We start from the raw sequence: 26693 nt of genomic DNA on the forward strand, positions 1-26693 counted from the left end.
ACTGAAATGTACACGGTGGACAACAGGCAGCCTCAGTCCTTCTCAATTGGAGCTGCCCTTCTTATTGTACCTCACACACAGTGAGCTTCTCTCTCTCTCTTTCCCTTCTCTCTGTCCATGCCCATGTATGGCCTGTGTATCTGATGAAGGTTGAGATGTCTGCTCTGATTGGTTGATGTCTCTCTGGCATGGCTTCTTATTCTGCATCTGGATGAAACGGTAGAAATATACTCTCAGGCCACGGCTGCACTTATTTTCACATTGACTTACATTTCATTTGTCTGAAAGGAAGAGCAGAATAACAGCAGATCAGCTGTAGTTTTAACACTGCTGAAAGGAACAGTCCCAGAGAGCAGAATAACAGCACATCAGGTGTAGTTTTAACACTGCTGAAAGGAACAGTCCCAGAGAGCAGAATAACAGCACATCAGGTGTAGTTTTAACACGGCTGAAAGGGGAACTCTGGGGCTCTCCTAAGTGAGAGAAGGGTTGGTTGGAGGTGGAGGACGAAGGGTGTGGAGGTGGGCGATGGTGAGGGTGTTCCCCCTCGACAAGGCTGCTCACATGACCTCCACACAACAACCGGACCACATGACTCCCACATGACTTCCCCAATGGTAACCATGGGGATGCTCCTAGGCCCAGGGCTTGGGCCTGATGTGCCCATACCTCCACCCTACCCCTCCCTTCTCCCCAAACCTCCCCACCCAGCCTCCACTACCTCCTAATGCACAGTGTTATTCAATCTAAACCACAGAGAGGAAAAGGCATTAAAAGTAGCATGCACTTGAGATTCCTTTTAGTTTCAAACTGTAAATATTATCCTGGAGACCATGATTGAATGCGGCCCTTACCTACTCTTAAGATGCCTAAAGACTTACTGTATTATCATGCTGAAAGACTGGCTACTGTGCTTGTCATACACTGAAGGGACAAGGTAGTTCATCATAGTGACATTGGTTTCATTAGTCACTTGATTATGTTTTCACACACTTTAACGTTACATGATGTGAACATATAGACAGTACTGATAGTTCGTGACCTGGGATCCAGTTGTCCTCTCGTCCCGCGTTCCAAAGCCATGGGGTAGCTGCTAGTTAACAGACAGTGAATATATGGCATTGTCTGTGTCTGATATGGAAACGTTTAGGGACGTTATTCATTAGATAGTTTATGTACTGGCCAGACATCATATGACCTGCTAACACAGCATAAACAGACTGATGCATTGTGGTCTACTGTATTGTACATTTACTTTATATTCCACATGTCCTGACAGGGGTACAGACAGACCTGGAGGGATGTGGTTGTGGATTATATCCTTGTTGATTACACTAATTGATTAGTTTGTAAGAAATGTGATTTGAATGTCTAGTTTTCCAGGTCTGACTGAGATGATTAGAAGGTAAAAGGACATGGTTGGTCATGTCGGGGACCACAGTGGCAGGACTCATGAGGTCTTATACCTGATGCACCTGTGTGACTTTCTAACACCACCTTTACTCTCCCTCTTCCCTCAGCTTCCTCACTCTCTCCCTCTTCCCTCAGCTTCCTCACTCTCTCCCTCTTCCCTCAGCTTCCTCACTCTCTCCCTCTTCCCTCAGCTTCCTCACTCTCTCGGGCTGGACTGCAGTGCGTCTGCGTCGGCTCGCCCTCCCCTCCCCCCTCGCCCCCCAGCCATGGCCTCACGAATAGGGCTGCGGCTGCAGGTAAACACATTTTGGACTGATTGATTTATTGGTTAATTGATTGATTGGTTTAACAGACAGATGTACACTATTACTGTATACAGTAGATATATTAATTGACTGACTGACTGATGTCTTGACTGACTGACTGATGTATTGACTGACTGACTGACTGACTGACTGATGTATTGACTGACTGACTGTCTGACTGATGTATTGACTGACTGACTGTCTGACTGATGTATTGACTGACTGACTGTCTGACTGATGTATTGACTGACTGACTGACTGACTGATGTATTGACTGACTGACTGACTGATGTATTGACTGACTGACTGATGTATTGACTGACTGATGTATTTTATTGACTGACTGACTGATGTATTGACTGACTGACTGACTGACTGATTTATTGACTGACTGACTGATGTATTGACTGACTGATGTATTTTATTGACTGACTGACTGATGTATGTATTGTCAGCTGATGCGAGACCAGCTGCAGCAGGAGGAGCAGCGGGAGCGGCAACTGCAGCAGAATGCGGCGCTGCAGTACATGCAACAGCAGCGTATGTCTGCCCCAGCACCCAGCCCTGCCATCAACGCTCCACAACACTGCCAGAGCATGCAGGTGCCTGTGGAGGTCCTCAAGGTAAGACCGAGAGATAGAGAGTAGGTGTGTGTGTGTCCTCAGGGATTGCGCACATTCAGTCAACACCCACATTCAGTCAACACCCACACTCAGTCAACACCCACACTCAGTCAACACCCACACTCAGTCAACACCCACATCAGAGGGAGGTGGGGTTGAAGTGAGGGAAGGATTCAGGCGGAAACAGTTAAAAGGGAAGTTTAGTTTGATCTGCAGCAGCAGCAGAAAGGTGAATTGATTAGAAGTACAGTGTGCCAAGAGGGGAGATGAAGAGAGAGAGGGTATAGAGAAGGGAAAAGAAACAATGGAAATGGAGGATAAAGAATGGTGAGGGAGATTAACTTTTCATGGACTCACTCTGTGTGCAATAATGATGTTTAAGATGAGCTCAACCCCACACATACAGTTATCTGTAAGGTCCCTCAGTCCAGCAGTGAATTTCAAACAGATTCAACCACCAAGACCAGAGAGGTTTTCCAATGTCTCACAAAGAAGGGCACCTATTGGTAGATGGGTAAAACAATTCAAAGCAGACATTAAATATCCCTTTGAGCATGGTGAAGTTATTCATTCCACTTTGGGTGGTGTATCAATACACCCAGTCACTACAAAGATACAGGCGTCCTTCCTAACTCAGTTTCCGGAGAGAGAGGAAACCACTCAGGGATTTCACCATGTGGCCAATGGTGACTTTAAAACAGTTACAGAGTTTAATGTCTGTGATAGGAGAAAACTGAGGATGGATCAACAACATTGTACTTACTCCATAATACTAACCTAAATGACAGAGTGAAAAGAAGGAAGCTTGTACAGGATAAAAATATTCCATAACATGCATCCTGTTTGCAACAAGGCACTGAAGTAATACTGCTAAAAGTGTGGCAAAGAAATTAACTTTATGTCCTGAATACAAATAGTCATGTTTGGGGCAAATTCAATACAACACATTACTGAGTACCACTCTCCATATTTCAAGCATAGTGGTACAGTGGGGGGGAAAAGTATTTGATCCCCTGCTGATTTTGTACGTTTGCCCACTGACAAAGAAAGGATCAGTCTATAATTTTAATGGTAGGTTTATTTGAACAGTGAGAGACAGAATAACAACTCAAAAATATCCGAGAAACGCATGTCAAAAATGTGAGAAATTGATTTGCATTTTAATGAGGGAAATAAGTATTTGACCCCCTCTCAATCAGAAAGATTTCTGGCTCCCAGGTGTCTTTTATACAGGTAACGAGCTGAGATTAGGAGCACACTCTTAAAGGAAGTGCTCCTAACCGCAGCTTGTAACCTGTAAAAAAGACACCTGTCCACAGAAGCAATCAATCAATCAGATTCCAAACTCTCCACCATGGCCAAGACCAAAGAGCTCTCCAAGGATGTCAGGGACAAGATTGTAGACCTACACAAGGCTGGAATGGGCTACAAGACCATCGCCAAGCAGCTTGGTGAGAAGGTGACAACATTTGGTGCAATTATTCGCAAATGGAAGAAACACAAAAGAACTGTCAATCTCCCTCGGCCTGGGGCTCCATGCAAGATCTCACCTCGTGGAGTTGCAATGATCATGAGAACGGTGAGGAATCAGCCCAGAACTACACGGGAGGATCTTGTCAATGATTTCAAGGCAGCTGGGACCATAGTCACCAAGAAAACAATTGGTAACACACTACACTGTGAAGGACTGAAATCCTGCAGCGTCCACAAGGTCCCCCTGCTCAAGAATACATATACATGCCCGTCTGAAGTTTGCCAATGAACATCTGAATGACTCAGAGGACAACTGGTGAAAGTGTTGTGGTCAGATGAGACCAAAATGGAGCTCTTTGACATCAACTCAACTCGCCGTGTTTGGAGGAATGCTGCCTATGACCCCAAGAACACCATCCCCACCGTCAAACATGGAGGTGGAAACATTATGCTTTGGTGGTGTTTTTCTGCTAAGGGGACAGGATAACTTCACCGCATCAAAGGGACGAAGGACGGGGCCATGTACCGTCAAATCTTGGGTGAGAACCTCCTTCTCTCAGCCAGGGCAATGAAAATGGGTCGTGGATGGGTATTCCAGCATGACAATGACCCAAAACACACAGCCAAGGCAACAAAGGAGTGGCTCAAGAAGAAGCACATTAAGGTCCTGGAGTGGCCTAGCCAGTCTCCAGACCTTAATCCCAAAGAAAATCTGTGGAGGGAGCTGAAGGTTTGAGTTGCCAAACGTCAGCCTCGAAACCTTAATGACTTGGAGAAGATCTGCAAAGAGGAGTGGGACAAAATCCCTCCTGAGATGTGTGCAAACCTGGTGGCCAACTACAAGAAACGTCTGACCTCTGTGATTGCCAACAAGGGTTTTGCCACCAAGTACTAAGTCATGTTTTGCAGAGGGGTCAAATACTTTTTTCCCTCATTAAAATGCAAATCATTTTCTAACATTTTTTACATGTGTTTTTCTGGATTTTTTGGTTGTTATTCTGTCTCTCACTGTTCAAATAAACCTACTATTACAATTATAGACTGATCATTTCTTTGTAAATGGGCAAACGTACAAAATCAGCAGGGGATCAAATACTTTTTTCCCCCCACTGTAGGTGCATCATGTTATGGGTATGCTTATAATTGTTAAGGACTGGGGAGTTTTTCAGGATAAAAAGTTAACAGAATGGAGCTAAGCACTGGCAAAATCCTAGAGGAAAACCTGGTTCAGTCTGCTTTCCAACAGACACTGGGAGATGAATTCACCCTTCACCAAAACAATAACCTAAGACACAAGGCCAAATCTACACGGGGGTTGCTTACCAAGAAGGCAGTGAATGTTCCTGAGTGGCCAAGTTCCAGTTTTGAGTTAAATCTGCTTGAAATGACAATCAGTCAATTTTAAGCCCACTTTGTAACACAACAAAATGTGGAAAAAGTCAAGAGGTGTGAATACTTTCTGAAGGCTCTGTAGGTGAAAAAGAGAATACATACTGGAGATGATAGAGAAAGGGTAGAGATTCAGGCAGAGAAAGAGGGGGATTTAGGAGAAGGGGTAATCCACTCACGTGTTGCTGAGGGTCAGCCAGCCTCACTGAGCTCCTCCTGGGTGCAGTAGAGGTGGTCAGGGCTGGATCACTTCTGCTAGGTGGACTGGACTAGAAAGGGGTGGAAACAGCAAAGACCGAGAAGGAAACGGAGAGGGAAAGAAATACAGAGATAAAGAGACTGAGAATAAAATGCGGTGGAACAGCAACAAGGTAGGGTGACGGAGAATCAGTCTTCATCATGACATGGCACGCAGTGTGTGTGTGTGTGTGTGTGTGGGGAGAGATATGACCGACAGAAGTAAGATACTGTACTGACAGCAGGAGATAAAGGTTATCTGACATTTTGTCTGATTCCACAGATGACAGTGAATGTTCTTATCAGTGTGAGTGGAGTGTACATTCTGTCTTTCTGTCAGTCTCTTTGTCATTGTCTCTCTGTCAGTATCTCTCTGTTTCTGTCTCTGTGTGCTTGGTTCATACTGTTTGTGTGTGTACATTTCAGGGGAGGCGACGGTGGGTGATTAGAATTATACATACGTGTAGAAGTTAACTTCCTCCAAGTAGTGAGGAAGTCTCTGCTCTATATCTTCACCTCTGTACTGTTGACAACTGTTGGTCAAAAACGATATCAGTCTTCCTGTCATTCCTTTCACTAGGTGCATGTGGAGTTTATTTGTTCTGACAGAGACATGAGTTATGACATAGATCTGACTGCTGTTACTGTTCTGTCCCTGTGGGCCCATAGCAACATGTTACTGACAGTTTTTCAACTGTAAATAAACAGACCCACACTTACTCACGGGCATGTACACACAGTAAGTGTGTACCATACTGTACTCTACCTTACCCTACCCTATTCTACTCTACCCTACCCTATTCTACTCTACCCTACCCTATTCTACTCTACTCTACCCTACCCTATTCTACTATACCCTATTCTACCATACTCTATTCTACTCTACCCTACTCTACCATACTCTATTCTACTCTACCCTGTTCTACCCTACTCTACCATACCCTATTCTACTCTACCCTATTCTGCTCTACTCTATTCTACTCTATTCTACCCTATTCTACTCTACCCTATTCTATTCTATACTACCGTCTTCTACTCTACCATACCCTATTCTACTCTACTCTACCCTATTCTACTCTACCCTATTCTACTATACCCTACTCTACTCTACTCTACTCTACCCTATTCTACCCTACTCTACTCTACCATACCCTATTCTACTCTACCCTATTCTACTCAACCCTGTTTTACTCTACGCTACTCTACTCTACTCTACTCTACTCTACCCTATTCTACTATACCCTACTCTACCATACTCTATTCTACCCTACTCTACCATACTCTATTCTACCCTACTCTACCATACTCTATTCTACTCTACCCTATTCCACTACTCTACTCTACCCTATTCTACTCTACCCTATTCTATTCTACTCTACCCTATTCTACTCTACCCTCTTCTACCCTATTCTGCTCTACCCTATTCTGCTCTACCCTATTCTGCTCTACTCTACCCTATTCTACTCTACCCTACTCTATCATACTCTATTATACTTTACCCTATTCTACTCTACCATACTCCACTCTATTATACTATACCACAATGTACTCAACCCTATTCTGCTCTACCCTACCCTATTCTACCTTATTTTACTCTACCCCATCCTACTCTACCCTATTATATTCTACCCCATCCTACTCTATTCTACTTTACCATACTCTACTCTATTTCTACCCCCTATTACTACCCCCTATTACTCCCTGGTCAGGCCTGGGGACTACAGGCTTTACTACGGCTCTACTGTAGGATTCCAGAAACAATGCTGGGGTTCCATACATGGACAACAAACTGTTGTGGTATTGTGGCTCATATCAATGGACAACCAGCACGCAATGGGAAATGGAGCTGTTGACATAGTTCAGAGAGAATTCAGTAATGTATGTCTGATATGATGAGCAGTTTGTCTGAATATGATGACAACTGTGTTTAACTCTTGGTGTGGTGTGTTACTTGTGTGTGTTCAGGTGCAGACTCACCTGGAGAACCCTACAGACTACCACATTCGCCAGTCCCAGAGACAACAGGTGAAGGAGTACCTTTCCACCACCTACGCCACCAAGCAGGTACCTCGCAGTCTGCCTTTTTCTCTCTGTCTTGGTCTCTCTCTCCCTCCATCTCTTTCTTCAACACTCTCTCTCTCTCTCTCTCTCTCTTCTCTGTGCAGACGGTGCATGCAGTAACAGGGGTGGTGCAGCCATCCCCTCCCCCCACTCTGGCCCCCCCGGGGGCCTCTTCCTCGGCCCCCCCTCCTCTCCACTCCCCCAGGCTCCGTACAGAGCAGCTCATCACAGGAAACAGCGCCCCCAACAGCCCCATGGCCATGCTCAACATCGGCTCCAGCCACGAGAACGAGGTACACGAGGTACTTACACACACACTTGCACACATACAATCCATACACACCCTCACACTCACACACAGCAAATACACACAGGGATCTCCAATGATTCTGGAGGGCTGCTGGGTTGGAGACTTCAGGAATACATACAGTTCATGAACACACAGATGCAAACGACTTCTGCACACAATCACAACACAGATATACTCTCTCACACTCAACACAAACACACACGTTTGCACACACTGTTGTACTAAAGCTCATAAAAGCCCGTCTCAGCTGTGATAATCTGTGAGAAAGTGATGTTCTGTAATTCACTGTATTTCTGAGGGGGCTGACCTGACCTCAACAAGACATGTCATAAATCATGGACTCATTCCCTTGGTCCATAAAGCCTAGAACGTGTGGGATTGAACATATAACCCTGCAATATTCCCTATACAACTTGATTACCAGGCTGTATAAAGAGAGGAGTTAGGGATTACATTATATTCTATTCACAGTTTATGAAGGCATCATTATGACAGCATTGCACCTTATTATGATGGATTGCAACCTACCATCTCTGCTGTGTGTGTGCGTGTGTGTGCGCAAAGACCGGCTATTGATCTCGGTGGCATCCACAGACCCAGGGCCAGCTCTATAAAGGTGTTGTACAGCAGTGTGCACCCAAAGGTCGCTGTGTTAGCTAACTGAGGCTAACTAGCTCTGATTATCATTGCACTTTAAATGCTCCATTATGGCCTCGCTAAAGTAATTACAGCTTAACGCATGACAGGGGGATAACACACACTGCAACGCCCTTTGAACCCCACAGACTTTGGTCCACACACACACACACACACACACACTGGCATAGCAACACATGCAACTTAACTTCACCAGCATCTTCTACAGACTTGAGCAGACCAGCAACTGTAGAGTTCAGAAGTGCATCACTCAACTACAACGGACCAACAACAGAACAGTTAGTTAACCTCAACTAGCCTCAGCCTCAAGTCAGTTAACAGAACAGTTAGTTAACCTCAACTAGCCTCAGCCTCAAGTCAGTTAACAGAACAGTTAGTTAACCTCAACTAGCCTCAGCCTCAAGTTAGTTAACAGAACAGTTAGTTAAACTCAACTAGCCTCAGCCTCAAGTTAGTTAACAGAACAGTTAGTTAAACTCAACTAGCCTCAGCCTCAAGTTAGTTAACAGAACATTTAGTTAACTTCAACTAGCCTCAGCCTCAAGTCAGTTAACAGAACAGTTAGTTAACCTCAACTAGCCTCAGCCTCAAGTTAGTTAACAGAACAGTTAGTTAACCTCAACTAGCCTCAGCCTCAAGTTAGTTAACAGAACAGTTAGTTAACCTCAACTAGCCTCAGCCTCAAGTTAGTTAACAGAACAGTTACCAGAGCAGTTAACCATCAGCTGAGAGGCTCTAGTCCTGTTAAAGATGAACATAGACCATTCCGTATGTTGCAGTCCAGCCAAGGTGCATACTGTGCATTGAAGAAGCTTACTGTACAAGGTGCATACTGTGCATTGAAGAAGCTTACTGTACAAGGTGCATACTGTGTATTGAAGAAGCTTACTGTACAAGGTGCATACTGTGTATTGAAGAAGCTTACTGTACAAGGTGCATACTGTGTATTGAAGAAGCTTACTGTACAAGGTGCATACTGTGTATTGAAGAAGCTTACTGTACAAGGTGCATACTGTGCATTGAAGAAGCTTAATGTACAAGGTGCATACTGTGCATTGAAGAAGCTTACTGTACAAGGTGCATACTGTGTATTGAAGAAGCTTACTGTACAAGGTGCATACTGTGTATTGAAGAAGCTTACTGTACAAGGTGTATACTATGTATTGAAGAAGCTTACTGTACAAGGTGCATACTATGTATTGAAGAAGCTTACTGTACAAGGTGCAAGAGATGGTCAATAAAAAGTTAATGATAACTTTTCACGTAATTCATTTTAACAACCTTTTTCCAGAGAGCTGGCTCACACTTCAGTGTTAATGCACTGCATATTATATAGGGAACTGTCCTGGTCTGTCTGCATATGATTTGGCATCACTGATCTTAGTGTTCTTGAATGTATAAGTATTTAAACAGTTTTTCCCTCCTTGTTCTTGGCACAGATGGATGAGGTCATCGATGACATCATCAGCATGCAGTCGAGCTATGATGACATCCAGCAGTATATTGACCCTGTTCAGATGTCCAACACAGTAAGTATTATATCATACAGTCAGTACACTTTCAACCTGGGTGGGATTGTCAAGGATTGAACACTTCTGAACTGGGTTGAAATGACTATTCCAGGGATTAGGTGGGTTAGGTGTGTGTGTGTTGAGATGGATAGATAGGACTAATATACTGAAGAAAAATATAAACACAACATGCAACCATTTCAACGATTTTAGTTACAGTTCATATAAGGAAATCAGTCAATTGAAATTAATTAATTAGGCCCTAATCTATGGATTTCACATGACTGGGCAGGGGCACAGCCATGGATGGGCCTGGGAGGGCATAGGCCCACCAGCTTGGGAGCCAGGCCGAGACAATCAAAATGAGTTATTCCCCATAAAAGGGCTTTATTACAGACAGAAATACTCCTTAATTTCATCAGCTGTCCGGGTGGCTGGTCTCGGACGATCCCACAGGTGAAGAAACCAGAAGTGGAGGTCCTGGGCTACCATGGTTACACGTGATCTGCGGTTGTGAGGCCGGTTGGATGTACCGCCAAATTCTCTAAAATGACGTTGGAGAACGCTAATGGTAGAGAAATGAACGTTCCATTTTCTGGCAACAGCTCTGGTGGACATTCCTGCAGTCAGCATGCCAATTGCACGCTCCCTCAAAACTTAAGACATCAATGGCATTATGTTGTGTGACAAAACTGTACATTTTAGAGTGACCTTTTATTGTCCCCAGTACAAGGTGCACCTGTGTAAGGATCATGCAGTTTAATCAGCTTCTTAATATGCCACACCTGTCAGGTGGATGGATTATCTTGGTAAAGGAGAACTGCTCACTAACAGGGATGTTTTATTTCAGCTCATGGGACAAACACTTTACATGTTGCGTTTATATTTTTGTTCAGTATAGTTTATGATCAGTCTTCCAGTGGGCTATTTTAGGTTTGTACCCTCTCTGCCCTTTACATACTCCTCTTGATGTTCCTCTACCCATCTCTCACCACTTTCTGCCTCCCGTGTCTTTTCTCACCCCTCGCTCATCCCACTCTGTCCCTATCTACCTCTCTCACCCGTCTCTCACCCGTCTCACACCCCTGTCTTACCCCTCTCTGTTCTATTTTGGTCCCAGTCCACCCCTCCCTGTGTGAGTCAATGGGGTGATTATGCCGACTCATCAGTACTAAGGCTGTGACTGGGCTCTGAGGGGAGAAAGAGACTCTTTGTTCCGTTTATCAGAATCCCTCCATCTTAAGCTACAGACTCCTCTGTATGTTTGTGTCCTATCTGAGAACTACTGTTGTTGTTATTGTTGTTGCATTTAGCTTCCCAAACTTCAAAATGGCCGATATTTGATGTTGGCAAGGGGGCAGTGGGCCTGTGGTTTTTTGTTCCTCAGTGTTTAATGAATAACTGCTGATCTATATTGGCTTCAATTAGCTGTCTGGTGCTGCTGCCTTCCCACCTAAGGGGAAACCTTCAGTTGTTTTAAAGGACTCTAAGTATTTAATTGATTTTAAATTATTGACGTGAAGTGCTGCACTTTTGAAAGAGAGAGGAAGAGAGGGGCATTCCTAGCCCTAAAAAAGTCTGTGGTCTGAGAACGTCTTTCTTCGAGCAGAAGCACAGAGCTCTGTGTTTAAAAGGAATGGCTCCGAATGAACAATTAAACCACCACTAGTTAGAGTACAACTTGTTTACAAGGCATTTGGAAAGGGAGGAAGAGGGAAGGAGAGGAGGAGGGGAATGGGGGATGAGGGAAAAACAGGCTGAAAGTCCAGTTAGGGGAAAGTTCACTGTATAGCCGAGAAGTAGAAGAGAGAGGTAGAAGAGAGAGGGATTTGGTGAGGAGGGCTGGAGTGAGTCAGTAAGTCAGTGTGAGAGAGTAAGAGGGAGACGTACCCAGAGAAGGATGAAGGAGATGAATAAGACGTATGCCATCGTGGAGGTGATAGATGGGGAACAGATCCAACTGGTAAGAGGGCTGCGCTCTGGTTTGTGTGTGTGTCTGTGTGTGTGGTTGGGAAATATGAGGTTTGTGTATTTGTTCCCCCATCTTGGTCAGTAGTGAGGCAGGAGAGTTAGTAGAGTTATGCCCCCCTCCCTCATGACCCCTCTCTGGATTGGCTGGGGCAGGGCGGGTCATCTCTAACTCCCAGCCTCGAGTCTCTGATTAGGGGATGAGTCTAGTCATCAGGCCCCTGGGGCTGGTGCTGCAGGCTGGAGGCTGGGAGGAAGCAGCACTTTGATATGGGAGCGGTTGAGATGAGCCCTATCGCTGTGGGCAAACTTCCAGTGAGGGACACGCTCGGCCATTAGAGAGAGAACTGCATGGGACATTAACTGTCTGGCATGACAGAGTAAAGGTCACTGCTTGCTTCTCCCTGCTCTATCCCGTGTGTGTGTGTGTGTGTGTGTGTGTGTGTGTGTGTGTGTGTGTGTGTGTGTGTGTGTAATAGAATGGTATTCTCTGGGTTTATGTCTTGGTGTTCCTGGTTCAGTTGATTGGCTCTTGATCACTCAGTACTGTGTGTATTGTGTTGTGTTGGGTGTGTGTGTGTGATTACATAAGATTTAGCTATTTGGCAATTGATTGCCCCTCCAGGAGCTAAACTGAGCGGTGTGATTTGCATGCTGGGACAGTGGTATAAAGTGTCTCTGTGCATGGATTCAGCTCTCTGTATGGAGTATTGATGGTGAGGGAGATAAGGTATTCCCATCGCATTGCTTCAATTTTGCACCAGATCAACGAAAAAAGATGCTTGTTTTTTTTGTTCTGTAGAGTCTAACTTAATATGCAGACCTCTAAACAGATATGCTGTTCTGTCTCTCTCTCTCTCTGTCTCTGTCTCCCTCTCTCTCTGTTTCTGTCTCTGTCTGTCTCCCTCTCCCTCTCTCTCTGTCTCCCTCTCTCTCTGTCTCCCTCTCTCTCTGTCTCCCTCTCTCTCTGTCTCCCTCTCTCTCTGTCTCACTCTCTCTCTGTCTCTCTCTCTCTGTCTCCCTCTCTCTCTGTCTCCCTCTCTCTCTCTCTCTCCCTGTCCCTGTCTCCCTCTCTCTGTCTCTCTCTCTGTCTCTCTCTGTCTGTCTTTGTCTCTCTGTCACTGTCTCTCTTTGTCTCTCTGTCTCTCTTTCTCTCTGCCAGGTCAAGGTCCCTGTGCTCTGCTGAGATGTGTATAATGAGATCCCTCAGGACTAATTTTAGTTACCTTACAAATCTCCTCTCTGCATTTGGAGGTTCTTTCCTCGTTAACTTTCCTTAAACACTGAGTTTTCCCCCTAATGAATGAAACTCATCTGCTAATCCGTGAGCAGGATTATCACGGTAAACTCCCTGGAATCTGTGAGTTTAAGGAAAGCTTGGGAACGCCACTGAGAGAATGCCAGGCATGACTGACCTGCGAGAGTGAGAGTTTGTTATAAATGGACGGTATCGGGTCATGCTGATTGTGTGTGATGGGAGACAGTGACAGAGAGGGGAGAGGAAGGGACAAGGAGAGCAGAGGGTTACACCTAACTCTTAACTTCATGTCCCAGATTTAAGATAAAGGAGAGCAAGACCCAACAGAAGATGTCCTTTCCTTTTGATCAGTGTACTGTAGATCTGTTTGCTTGATGAGTGATCAGAGGTCTCTGTCCACTTAGCGGTCTGTGTTGAGCCTGTGGTTTAACTGTGTGCATGTGTGAGTGAGACCTGGCTGCTCGTCAGTAGTCTCAGTGATAAGGTATCTGCCTCTCTTATCCGTCAAGCCTCATTAGTAAAGGAGATATTCAGCCACATCCTCTTGTGTGAAATTCAAAGTGTTTCTTTATTATTGGAAGTTTCATCATCAAATCCCTTATCAGGGTGCTTGAGTAGTAGTAGCCCATAGGGCCTGCTACGTAACAGCTAAACAACCTCTACACAACCTGTACACAGCCTCTACAGAGGAGATCGCTAGTCTTCCAAACAGAGGCTGGGTTAGAGATATGGTCAGAGAATAAAGCTATAGAGATAAGAAGAGAGATGGGTCGATAGTCAATAATTGTGTGTCTGTCAGAGCAGAGGCAGTTAGAGGCAGTAGTTTCCAGGTGTGATATTGGCCTGTTATCTTCTGCTATCTGCTCTTTACAGCCAGCCACTAAACATGTAACACACTGTGTGTTTATAAAGTTCCCTCAGGCTCAGAGGGCTAACCAGAGTTACGCACAATATGATGCCATATAACTCCCAGGAGACACTGACTTCACCATTCTGTCTTCGAATTCTCTCTCTCTCTCTCTCTCTCTCTCTGTCTCTCTCCGTCTCTCTCTGTCTCTCTCCGTCTCTCTCTGTCTGTCTCTGTCTGTCTCTCTCTCTCTCTGTCTCTCTCTCTCTCTCTCTGTCTCTCTCTCTCTCTGTCTCTCTCTCTCTCTCTCTGTCTCTCTCTCTCTCTCTCTGTCTCTCTTTCTAAATTCAATTCAAAGGGCTTTATTGGCATGGGAAACATATATGTTTACATTGCCAAAGCAAGTGAAATGGATAATAAACAAAAGTGTAATAAACAATAAAAAATTAACACTTAACATTACACTCCAGTTCCAAAGGAATAGAGACATTTCAAATGTCATTATGTCTATATACAGTGTTGTAACGATGTACAAAAGGGAAAATAAATAAACATAAATATGGGTTGTATTTACAATGGTGTTTGTTCTTCACTGGTTGCCCTTTTCTTGTGGCAAGAGGTCACCAATCTTGCTGCTGTGATGGCACACTGTGGTATTTCACCCAGTAGATATGGGAGTTTAATACAATTGGATTTGTTTTCACATTCTTTGTGGGTCTGTATAATCTGAGGGAAATATGTCACTCTCAGTCTCACTCTCTCTGTCTCTCTCTGTCTCTCTCTCTCTCTCAATCAGTTAATTGAGGGTGATCTCAGGAAAGAGTGTTTATGGAAAACAAATGTGTTCCTAGGTTGTGTTTCATGCATGGTTTCCTGAATTCTGTTGTGTATCAGGCTATCAAACAACCGCAAGGGCTTAACGTGGCGTCTAAACTGCCCTGAAAATAGAGTGGAACAACAGTTTATCTAACTATCATTTCCCCATCTGAAGGATGTGCTTGGTGTCATTGTTGGAACCCATTCTTCATTGAACTTGATAGGAGAGTAAGTGACTAGTCATTTGTAAGAGATTAAGTGAAGATACTTCATCTGAAGTATTAGCCCTGTATTAGCATTAGCCCTGTATTAGCATTAGCCCTGTATTAGCATTAGCCCTGTATTAGCATTATCCCTGTATTAGCATTAGCCCTGTATTAGCATTAGCCCTGTATTAGAATTAGCCCTGTATTAGCATTAGCACTGTATTAGCATTAGCCCTAGTATAACCCCTGTTTAACCCTTCAACCTCTTCTTTCCCATGGATTCCAATCTCACAAAGAGAGTGACCCGAATGACGAATCCTCTGTGTTATTGATATTCTAGAGTGAATGTAGGTTATGCGATGCTCCTTCTGATGTGTCCCCTCAGCTCCCTCTGTCCAGCAGTCACCTGGACGTGTACACGGGCCCTGGGATGACCGGGCAATCCATTGCCATGACCAGCAACTCCTGCCCTGCCAACCTGGCCATCAAACGAGAGCTGACGGGTAGGACCAATCACAGCCGCAGGCACAGCCATGGCAACCTACCAGAGACAAGCTTAGACACACAGCAACCACACAGCTCTCAGAGTAATAGCAACCAATCAGAGAGAGACCTGCCGGCCAAAATGGTTTCCTACCAGTTTTCCCACCTGGTTTCCGAGGTCTCAATCAGATGCTGAGTAAACCAGGGTATAAGAGGCGGCTGGTGGGAGGAGCTATAGGAGGACGGGCTCATTGTAATGGCTGGAATGGAATTAATGGAACGGTATCAAACATATGGAAACCACATGTTTCACTCCATGCCATTATAATGAGCCCTTCCTTTTACAGCTCCTCCCACCAGGGTCTATTTTTCTCAAAACGACGGGTTCATTCGACGTCATTTCTGCTGTGATGAAATTCAATTAATAAATGAAGCAATGTAGTTCCTCATTGACAGTTACGGGGAAATACTGTATCCCAGGGATGAACTGAATCTCAATGAGTTGAGTGAGTTAAAGTGATCTGCACACTCTCTATCACCCCAAACTACAAACAGAAATCACACTCTCTGTCACCCCAAACTACAAACAGAAATAACACTCTCTATCACCCCAAACTACAAACAGAAATCACACTCTCTGTCACCCCAAACTACAAACAGAAATAACACTCTCTGTCACCCCAAACTACAAACAGAAGTCACACTCTCTATCACCCCAGACTAGAAACTTTCACACATGTGCATCCTAATGCACATCACACACACACACACATACACACACATACACACACACACACACACACACACACACACACACACACACACACACACACACACACACACACACACACACACACACACGCGTGTGAATATGCGTGCTGCACACGCTCAGCAGAGGAGCACCACATAAACATCCCAGTGGGTTTATGGCTGTTAACATGTTATGGAACAGTGTTTTTCTGAAGCCACACGCGTTTCCACTGTAATGTGTCATTTCACACCCGTTTGCTCTCGCGTGTGTGTTTGTGAGGGCCAGCCTGGGAGTTACATCAATCAGCTCAGGTTTCCTTCAGTAATGTTTCACAGGACGTATCGTCTCATAGGGAACGGATCCCATTCTATACTTCAGTTATTCCTAGGGGTTTGGCAGCTGATAGTTGTTAGTGTTGATGGGTTGTGTGAGGACAGTGTTAGTTCATTGCTTGTTGTTTTTGTCAAGATGCAGAAGCCCGTGCGATGGCCAAGGAGAGACAGAAGAAAGACAACCACAACCTGAGTGAGTTTATTCTGCCCTTCCTTCTCTCTCTGTCTCTCTCTGTCTCTGTCTCTCTCTCTGTCTCTCTCTCTCTCTCTGTCTCTCTCTCTCTCTCTCTGTCTCTCTCTCTCTCTGTCTCTCTCTCTCTCTCTCTCATCTTTCTTCCTTGCAAAAACACAATATGAATGAGTTTGCACTTTTTCAACATCCCTCTCCTTTTTACTATCTCTCTCTGTTTAAAGTACACCTCTCTATCTCTTTCCCTCTTCACACACACACACACACACACACACACACACACACACACCGTGGTAATTCAGCTGATACAGGGCAACCTACAGGTGGATGTTTAACCCACACCTTTCTGCTTCTCTGGCACTAAAGTCTAATTGCCTGTCACACTGGTTTTTTAGGGTGTTTATATGTGTAGTGCCTGTGTTAAATCAAATCAAAATTGTATTTGTCACGTGCCGAATACAACAGGTGTAGACGTTACAGTGAAATGCTAACTTACAAGCCCTTAACTAACAATGCAGTTTTAAGAACATCAAAGAAAAGCAGTAAAATGACAATAGCGAGGCTATATACAGGGGGTACCGGTACAGAGTCAATGTACGGGGGTACAGGTCAGTGTGTGGGGGTACAGAGTCAATGTGTGGGGGTACAGAGTCAATGTGTGGGGGTACAGGTCAGTGTGTGGGGGTACAGGTCAGTGTGTGGGGGTACAGAGTCAATGTACGGGGGTACAGGTCAGTGTGTGGGGGTACAGAGTCAATGTGCGGGGGTACAGGTCAGTGTGCGGGGGTACAGGTCAGTGTGCGGGGGTACAGGTCAGTGTGCGGGGGTACAGAGTCAATGTACGGGGGTACAGAGTCAATGTACGGGGGTACAGAGTCAATGTACGGGGGTACAGAGTCAGTGTGCGGGGGTACAGGTCAGTGTGCGGGGGTACAGGTCAGTGTGTGGGGGTACGAGTCAGTGTGTGGGGGTACAGGTCAGTGTGTGGGGGTACGAGTCAGTGTGTGGGGGTACAGAGTCAGTGTGTGGGGGTACAGGTCAGTGTGTGGGGGTACAGAGTCAGTGTGTGGGGGTACAGGTCAGTGTGCGGGGGTACAGAGTCAGTGTGTGGGGGTACAGGTCAGTGTGCGAGTAGTAGTTTACGGGACACAATAAGCTGCAGGAATGCTACTCTCTCTCTCTCTCTCTCTCACTCACTCACTCACTCACTCACTCACACAGAATAAAGACATTCCAAATGTCATATTGTGTCTATATACAGTGTTGTAACGATGTGCAAATAGTTAAAGTAAAAAGATCTGAAAATAAATAAACATAAATATGGGTTGTATTTACAATGGTGTTTGTTCTTCACTGGTTGCCCTTTTCTTGTGGCAAGAGGTCACCAATCTTGCTGCTGTGATGGCACACTGTGGTATTTCACCCAGTAGATATGGGAGTTTAACAAAATTGGGTTTGTTTTGGAATTCTTTGTGGGTCTGTGTAATCTGAGGGAAATATGTCTCTAATATGGTCATATATTTGGCAGGAGGTTAGGAAGTGCAGCTCAGTTTCCACCTCATTTTGTGGGCAGTGTGCACATAGCCTGTCTTCTCTTGAGTGCCAGATCTCAATAGCAGGCGTATATCTGTCTGTTTATAACCTCCAACACTCATCTACACTACAAGTCTTTATTATGGCTCTGCTGCACAAAGCCAGCGATAACAGCCAGAGTGTATCTTCACCTCATTGAATTTGTGCGCGTGTGGCTGCGTACATGCATTTGTGTTCATGTTCTTGGGTTGTCGAAGGTGGACTGCCTCACATGAAATTCCAAATGCCATTGTTGCAACACATTTTCCCATCTTTTCCTGTGGTTTAGTTGAGAGAAGGAGGAGGTTCAACATCAACGACCGGATTAAAGAGCTGGGCGGTATGATCCCCAAAACCAATGACCTGTAAGTCATCTCACTTCCCTGTGTGTTGTTCTTTGTTCTTCGATGTCTAGATGGTATGATGTAACTGTGGGCTTCTTCTTGTATGCCTATGTGCAACTAGACTATGGTCATCAGAAACAAATGAGATACTTCTAAAGGTGTTCTTCTGGAATGTTCTGTAGAGACGTGCGCTGGAATAAGGGCACTATTCTGAGGGCTTCAGTAGAGTACATCAAGCGGATGCAGAAAGACATGCAGAGAACCAGAGAGGTGGAGAACAACTTCAAGAGGATGGAGATGGCCAACAAACAACTGTGGCTGCGCATCCAGGTAACACACACACACACACACACACACACACACACACACACACTGTCACACACACACACACACACACACACACACACACACACACACACACACACACACACACACTGTCACACACGCATACGGTACATACATTAAAGAGCATGTATGAGCCGTAGAATGCCGTGCCATGCAGTTCATCATCTCTTCTTCCTCTCTCTCTGTCTCTGTCTCTCTCTGTCTCTCTCTGTCTCTCTCTCTGTGTCTCTATCTCTCTGTCTCTGTCTCTCTCTGTCTCTGTGTTTCTGTCTCTGTGTCTCTGTCTCTCTCTGTCTCTCTCTCTGTGTCTCTGTCTCTCTCTCTCTCTCTCTCTCTCTCTCTCTCTCTCTCTCTCTCTCTCTCTCTCTCTCTCTCTCTCTCTCTGTGTGACTCTGTCTCTCTCTCTCTCTGTGACTCTGTCTCTCTCTGTGACTCTGTCTCTCTCTGTGTCTCTGTCTCTCTGTCTCTGTCTCTGTGTCTCTGTCTCTCTCTCTCTCTGTGTGTGTCTCTCTCTCTCTCTCTCTCTCTCTCTCTCTCTCTCTGACTCTGTCTCTCTCTCTCTCTCTCTCTCTCTCTCTGTGTGACTCTGTCTCTCTCTGTGTCTCTGTCTCTCTCTCTGTGTCTCTGTCTCTCTCTGTCTCTGTCTCTCTCTGTCTCTGTGTCTCTGTCTCTCTCTGTCTCTCTCTCTCTCTCTGTGTCTCTCTCTGTCTCTCTCTCTCTGTGTCTCTGTCTCTCGCACTCTGTGTCTCTCTCTCTCGTGCTTTCTCCCTGCTCTGTCTGTGTGTAGGAGTTAGAGATGCAGGCTCGTCTGCACGGCCTCCCCAGCTCCTCTCCCTCTGGGATGGGTTCGGGTGACCTGATGGGTTCCTACGTCAAACAGGAGACCAGCCCTGAGGAGAAGCTCCACCAACAGCAGGCCCAACACCAGGCTCAGGCCCAGGGCCAGCAACACCTCCACCACCCCCAGTCCCACCACCTCCAGCCTCAGCAGGGCCAGCTCAGGCAGCTGCCCCCTCTGCCCCCTCACCTCCAGCCCCAGCTTCCCCTCCAGTACTCAGCCGTGGGCAGCTCCCAGCCCTTTGACTTTGCCCAGTCGCTGGACTTGTGTGACGGGGTCCCTGGCTTCCCAGAGGGCCTGTCGGGGCTAGGGGAGCTGGGCGGCCTTGGTACCCAGGGAAGGAGAGGCGAGCTGGGCTTCCTGATGATGGACGAGCCCCTGTCTCCTCTGGGTGGAGACCCCCTGCTCTCTGCCATGTCCCCTGAGGCCTCGGTCGACTCCAGCCGCAGATCCAGCTTCAGCATAGAGGATGCAGATATACTGTAGATGGAGCACACACACACACACACACACACACACACACACACACACACACACACACACACACACACACACACACAGTAGAACCACACACATATGGTACGTAATGTACACACACTAGACAAACACCCAGTGCACTGATATACTGTGATATGCTTATGCTCTATTCAACAACCCTGCCAGCATACATTTGCACTCTAAACTCTCTCACACACACTCCAAGCACACTGTACACACACAAACTTGACATTCTCATAGATGCACACCCTTCCTTAGCACTCGTATAGATACACATTCAACAGCAATATGAGAAATGAAACCACGTTTCAGATTGAAATAATTTACCACTGTAAATATCAGAGCACCTCTGAATGATAAACAATCTATTACACACACACACACACACACACACACACACACACACACACACACACACACACACACACACACACACACACACACACACACACACACACACACACACACACACACACACGCACACAGCACAGACAGATTGTAGTTCACTCTAACACATAAGAGACCCTGTTATTTGAAGGGAAATATGTGAGGCACTGACAAAGGTTTGAGACACACAGACCTCGACCCCTTACTTTGTAAAACACACTGGCATGACCTCCAGTCTGCAAGCTACTGCCTTCTCCTGTGTGACCTATGACCTTTAGCCTTGAGGGTACTGCCATGTCCACTCCATGACCTCTGACCCCTGTGTGATCTCTGAACGTTGAGGAGAGATAGTTTGGCCTTGATTGTGAGGTGTTGTAGCGATGCAAGGGGTTATATAGCTCCACAGGTGTCTAAGTAGTGCCACTGTGTAGCATCACAGGGTGCTATGTAGCGACTCAGGATCTTCTGTAGCCCTGACCCAAACCTGCCAATGGGCCTTGTGTTAGCCACCTGAAGCCCCACTCTCTCTGGCTGAGGGTGGGAGAGGCTTGTCTTTTAGTAAGTTGTACTGTATAGTTAGGAGAGAGAGGAGCAGTCATAGAGATTGGCTTAGATAACCCAGTAATGTCATTGTCTTCACTGTAACACACACACACACACACACACACACACACACACACACACACACACACACACACACACACACACACACACACACAGAGCAGTGTGCCTTGAGGCTGTGTTCAAATCTCAAAGACTTTGAGCGAGACTTCAGTACCTCACCCAGTCTGCTTGTAGAACTGTCAGCTTTGGGTCAACCAGGTGAAACTAGACACTCAGCAGGTATTAACCAAACCAACTCTGTAGAAACCAAACTACGGCTGTACAATACATAAATAAACTAACAGGTAAACCAATGACTTTCAGATTTGGGTGAGGGACTGAGGGCAACGCTTTGATTTGATATGGCTTATGATCAGTACAGAAAAAAAGGAAGAAAAATGATGATTTTAAAGGTATTTGTTTGTATTCTATTTTAGTTAGTTGTTTTATTTGATTTGATCTCCCAATGCACTGGAACCTGTATTATTTAATTGACTTTGTACATGAAAGAATTTTCAGTTTTATGCCACTTAAAATGTATTTTATTTGTATTTGTCCTTTTTATTTTATTTTATTCCTAAAGTACCTTTTTCTCTAATAGCCATTTAAAAGTGCGAGTCTTTCAGCCACTTGCGTGACAGTGTACGACCAGTGGGGAGCCATATTCTATACTTCTCTTTGTGTAAGAATTATTCAAATTTCACCAGGCTTTGAAGAATTTAGAAGATCATGTACATTTGCAGTATGATGTCATTTTTATATTGATTGGGATTCTCTCTTTTTTAACCTAAATTAGAAATTGGAGCCAGAGACTAAGTTGAGAGGTGATTTTATTAAGTTTTAATTATGATCTTTGTGAATGTGAAGATGGCCTGTACTGGTACCAAGCCAAACCCAAGCATCACAAGAACAGGGTATTTTCCTTCATGGTGCCACTTTTGACCCCGACTTTGGTTTCCATTTAGACTGCTTCCTTCTGATGGAACTCAGAACTCCCATCGAGGAGTTCTGTTGCCATAGCGTTGGCATAGCCTTGAACAAACCTGACCTTCTCTCTGTGTGCCAGAGTTCACCTTTACCCTGCTCCAATGTTTGTCATCGATTGTTTTACTTTTGTGTATATTGTCCAGCCAACATTTTAAAGAGCTTGTCTGCAGATAATATGGCGTGTTGTCCCCTCTGTGACTGTCCCCCTCCCACATGTCACTGTATTGGACTGACTCTGGCCGACTGGTCAGGGGAAACTGGCATTCTGGTTTTGCTTTGGATATAAAATGTTTTACCAAAATCCACCCAGCGCTCCCAGAGTGTTTCTTTAGTGTTTGTGTGATGTTTCTGTAAGATGCATGCAGAGGTGTGTGTGTGTGTGTGTGTGTGTGTGTGTGTGTGTGTGTGTGTGTGTGTGTGTGTGTGTGTGTGTGTGTGTGTGTGTGTGTGTGTGTGTGTGTGTGTGTGTGTGTGTGTGTGTGTGTGTGTGTGTGTGTGTGTCACAGAGTTGGAACCAATACTGCTGTTCATACATTATTCCACCAGGGAGCAGCAGAGACCCATCTGACAAGCCCAGCCAGGGTCCCTCTCTCTCTCACTCTTTTTCTCTCTCACTTTCAATTCAATTTCAATTGAACCTCTACGGGATCAGTTTCCCCCCCGCTCGACGGTTGAACTAACGTAGGCTAATGGGATTAGCATGAGGTTGTAAGTAACCAAAACATTTCCCAGGACATAGACTGTTTTCTGCCCCTCCCAAAAGATAGAATTTGTAGATAATTGGCCCTCTTTCTGGGACTCACCCACAAACAGGACCAAGCCTGGCCTGTTGAGGAGTGACGGACTCCATCCTAGCTGGAGGGGTGCTCTCATCTTATCTACGAACATAGACAGGGCTCTAACTCCTCTAGCTCCACAATGAAATAGGGTGCAGGCCAGGCAGCAGGCTGTTAGCCAGCCTGCCAGCTTAGTGGAGTCTGCCACTAGCATAGTCAGCGTAGTCAGCTCAGCTTTCCCCATTGAGACCGTGTCTGTGCCTCGATCTAGGTTGGGCAAAATTAAAAATGGCGGTGTTCGCTTTAGCAATCTTACTAGTATAAAGACCTCCTCCATTCCTGCCATTATTGAAAGAGATTGTGATACCTCACATCTCAAAATTGGGTTACTTAATGTTAGATCCCTCACTTCCAAGGCAGTTATAGTCAATGAACTAATCACTGATAATAATCTTGATGTGATTGGCCTGACTGAAACATGGCTTAAGCCTGATGAATTTACTGTGTTAAATGAGGCCTCACCCCTGGTTACATTAGTGACCATACCCCCGTGCATCCGGCAAAGGCGGAGGTGTTGCTAACATTTACGATAGCAAATTTCAATTTACAAAAAAAACCAACAATGACGTTTTCGTCTTTTGAGCTTCTAGTCATGAAATCTATGCAGCCTACTCACTCACTTTTTATAGCTACTGTTTATAGGCCTCCTGGGCCATATGCAGTGTTCCTCACTGAGTTCCCTGAATTCCTATCGGATCTTGTAGTCATAGCAGATAATATTCTAATTTTTGGTGACTTTAACATTCACATGGAAAAGTCCACAGACCCACTCCAAAAGGCTTTCGGAGCCATCATCGACTCAGTGGGTTTTGTCCAACATGTCTCTGGACCTACTCACTGCCACAGTCATACTCTGGACCTAGTTTTGTCCCATGGAATAAATGTTGTGGATCTAAATGTTTTTCCTCATAATCCTGGACTATCGGACCACCATTTTATTACGTTTGCAATTGCAACAAATAATCTGCTCAGACCCCAACCAAGGAGCATTAAAAGTCGTGCTATAAATTCTCAGACAACCCAAAGATTCCTTGATGCCCTTCCAGACTGCCTCTGCCTACCCAAGGACGTCAGAGGACAAAAATCAGTTAACCACCTAACCGAGGAACTCAATTTAACCTTGCGCAATACCCTAGATGCAGTTGCACCCCTAAAAACTAAAAACATCTGTCATAAGAAACTAGCTCCCTGGTATACAGAAAATACACGAGCTCTGAAGCAAGCTTCCAGAAAATTGGAACGGAAATGGCGCCACACCAAACTGGAAGTCTTCCGACTAGCTTGGAAAGACAGTACCGTGCAGTATCGAAGAGCCCTTACTGCTGCTCGATCATCCTATTTTTCCAACTTAATTGAGGAAAATAAGAACAATCCGAAATTTCTTTTTGATACTGTCGCAAAGCTAACTAAAAAGCAGCCTTCGCAAATGGAGGATGGCTTTCACTTCAGCAGTAATACATTTATGAACTTCTTTGAGGAAAAGATCATGATCATTAGAAAGCAAATTACAGACTCCTCTTTAAATCTGGGTATTCCTCCAAAGCTCCATTGTCCTGAGTCTGCACAACTCCGCCAGGACCTAGGATCAAGGGAGATACTAAAGTGTTTTAGTACTATATCTCTTGATGCAATGATGAAAATAATCATGGCCTCCAAACCCTCAAGCTGCATACTGGACCCTATTCCAACTAAACTACTGAAAGAGCTGCTTCCTGTGCTTGGCCCTCCTATGTTGAACATAATAAACGGCTCTCTATCCACCGGATGTGTACCAAGCTCACTAAAAGTGGCAGTAATAAAGCCTCTCTTGAAAAAGCCGAATCTTGATCCAGAACTTATAAAAAACTATGTGGCCTATATCGAATCTTCCATTCCTGTCAAAAAAATTTGAAAAAGCTGTTGCACAGCAACTCACTGCCTTCCTGAAGACAAACAATGTATAAGAAACGCTTCAGTCTGGTTTTAGACCCCATCATAGCACTGAGACTGCACTTGTGAAGGTGGTAAATGACCTTTTAATGACGTCAGACCGAGGCTCTGCATCTGTCCTCGTGCTCCTAGATCTTAGTGCCGCTTTTGATACCATCGATCACCACATTCTTTTGGAGAGATTGGAAACCCAAATTGGTCTACATGGACAAGTTCTGGCCTGGTTTAGATCTTATCTGTTGGAAAGATATCAGTTTGTCTCTGTGAATGGTTTGTCCTCTGACAAATCAATTGTAAATTTCGGTGTTCCTCAAGGTTCCGTTTTAGGACCACTATTGTTTTCACTATATATTTTACCTCTTGGGGATGTCATTCGAAAACATAATGTTAAATTTCACTGCTATGCGGACGATACACAGCTGTACATTTCAATGAAACATGGTGAAGCCCCAAAATTGCCCTCGCTAGAAGCCTGTGTTTCAGACATAAAGAAGTGGATGGCTGCAAACTTTCTACTTTTAAACTCGGACAAAACAGAGATGCTTGTTCTAGGTCCCAAGAAACAAAGAGATCTTCTGTTGAATCTGACAATTAATCTGGATGGTTGTACAGTCGTCTCAAATAAAACTGTGAAGGACCTCGGCGTTACTCTGGACCCTGATCTCTCTTTTGAAGAACATATCAAGACTGTTTCAAGGACAGCTTTTTTCCATCTACGTAACATTGCAAAAATCAGAAATTTTCTGTCCAAAAATGACGCCAGAAAAATTAATCCATGCTTTTGTTACTTCTAGGCTGGACTACTGCAATGCTCTACTTTCCGGCTACCTGGATAAAGCATTAAATAAACTTCAGTTAGTGCTAAATACGGCTGCTAGAATCCTGACTAGAACCAAAAAATTTGATCATATTACTCCAGTGCTAGCCTCCCTACACTGGCTTCCTGTTAAGGCAAGGGCTGATTTCAAGGTTTTACTGCTAACCTACAAAGCATTACATGGGCTTGCTCCTACCTATCTTTCCGATTTGGTCCTGCCGTACATACCTACACGTACGCTACGGTCACAAGACGCAGGCCTCCTAATTGTCCCTAGAATTTCTAAGCAAACGGCTGGAGGTAGGGCTTTCTCCTATAGAGCTCCATTTTTATGGAATGGTCTGCCTACCAATGTGAGAGACGCAGACTCAGTCTCAACCTTTAAGTCTTTACTGAAGACTTATCTCTTCAGTAGGTCCTATGATTAAGTATAGTCTGGCCCAGGAGTGTGAAGGTGAACGGAAAGGCTGGAGCAAAGAACCGCCCTTGCTGTCTCTGCCTTGCCGGTTCCCCTCTTTCCACTGGGATTCTCTGCCTCTAACCCTTTTACAGGGGCTGAGTCACTGGCCTACTGGTGTTCTTCCATGCCATCCATGGGAGGGGTGCGTCACTTGAGTGGGTTGAGTCACTGACGTGGTCTTCCTGTCTGGGTTGGCGCCCCCCCTTGGGTTGTGCCGTGGCGGAGATCGTTGTGGGCTATACTCGGC

The 26693-nt window shown here is 45.1% G+C and overlaps 1 protein-coding gene across 9 annotated transcripts in view; it reads left to right on the plus strand.

Moving 5' to 3' along the window:
* The window catches only part of LOC106565694 (transcription factor EB), a 67359-nt gene extending 44650 nt beyond the window's left edge, over nucleotides 1-22709 (plus strand). For 4 of the 9 annotated variants that reach the window (XM_045691687.1, XM_045691690.1, XM_045691688.1 and 1 more), the window contains 10 exons: nucleotides 1605-1709; nucleotides 2174-2341; nucleotides 7406-7504; nucleotides 7606-7803; nucleotides 9908-9997; nucleotides 15460-15577; nucleotides 16777-16833; nucleotides 18692-18767; nucleotides 18929-19076; nucleotides 19879-22709. In XM_045691687.1, the coding sequence (XP_045547643.1) occupies nucleotides 1605-1709; nucleotides 2174-2341; nucleotides 7406-7504; nucleotides 7606-7803; nucleotides 9908-9997; nucleotides 15460-15577; nucleotides 16777-16833; nucleotides 18692-18767; nucleotides 18929-19076; nucleotides 19879-20415 (1596 nt within the window). In that variant the 3' untranslated portion in view covers nucleotides 20416-22709. Of the gene's footprint in view, nucleotides 1-1520; nucleotides 1710-2173; nucleotides 2342-7405; nucleotides 7505-7605; nucleotides 7804-9907; nucleotides 9998-15459; nucleotides 15578-16776; nucleotides 16834-18691; nucleotides 18768-18928; nucleotides 19077-19878 lie in introns of those variants that run through there. The other 5 variants (XM_045691691.1, XM_045691692.1, XM_045691684.1 and 2 more) reach the window with 4 other exon arrangements.
* The last annotated feature ends 3984 nt before the right edge of the window (nucleotides 22710-26693 follow it).

Source organism: Salmo salar, chromosome ssa12 (genome assembly GCF_905237065.1).
Source record: "Salmo salar chromosome ssa12, Ssal_v3.1, whole genome shotgun sequence".
Lineage (NCBI taxonomy): Eukaryota > Metazoa > Chordata > Actinopteri > Salmoniformes > Salmonidae > Salmo > Salmo salar.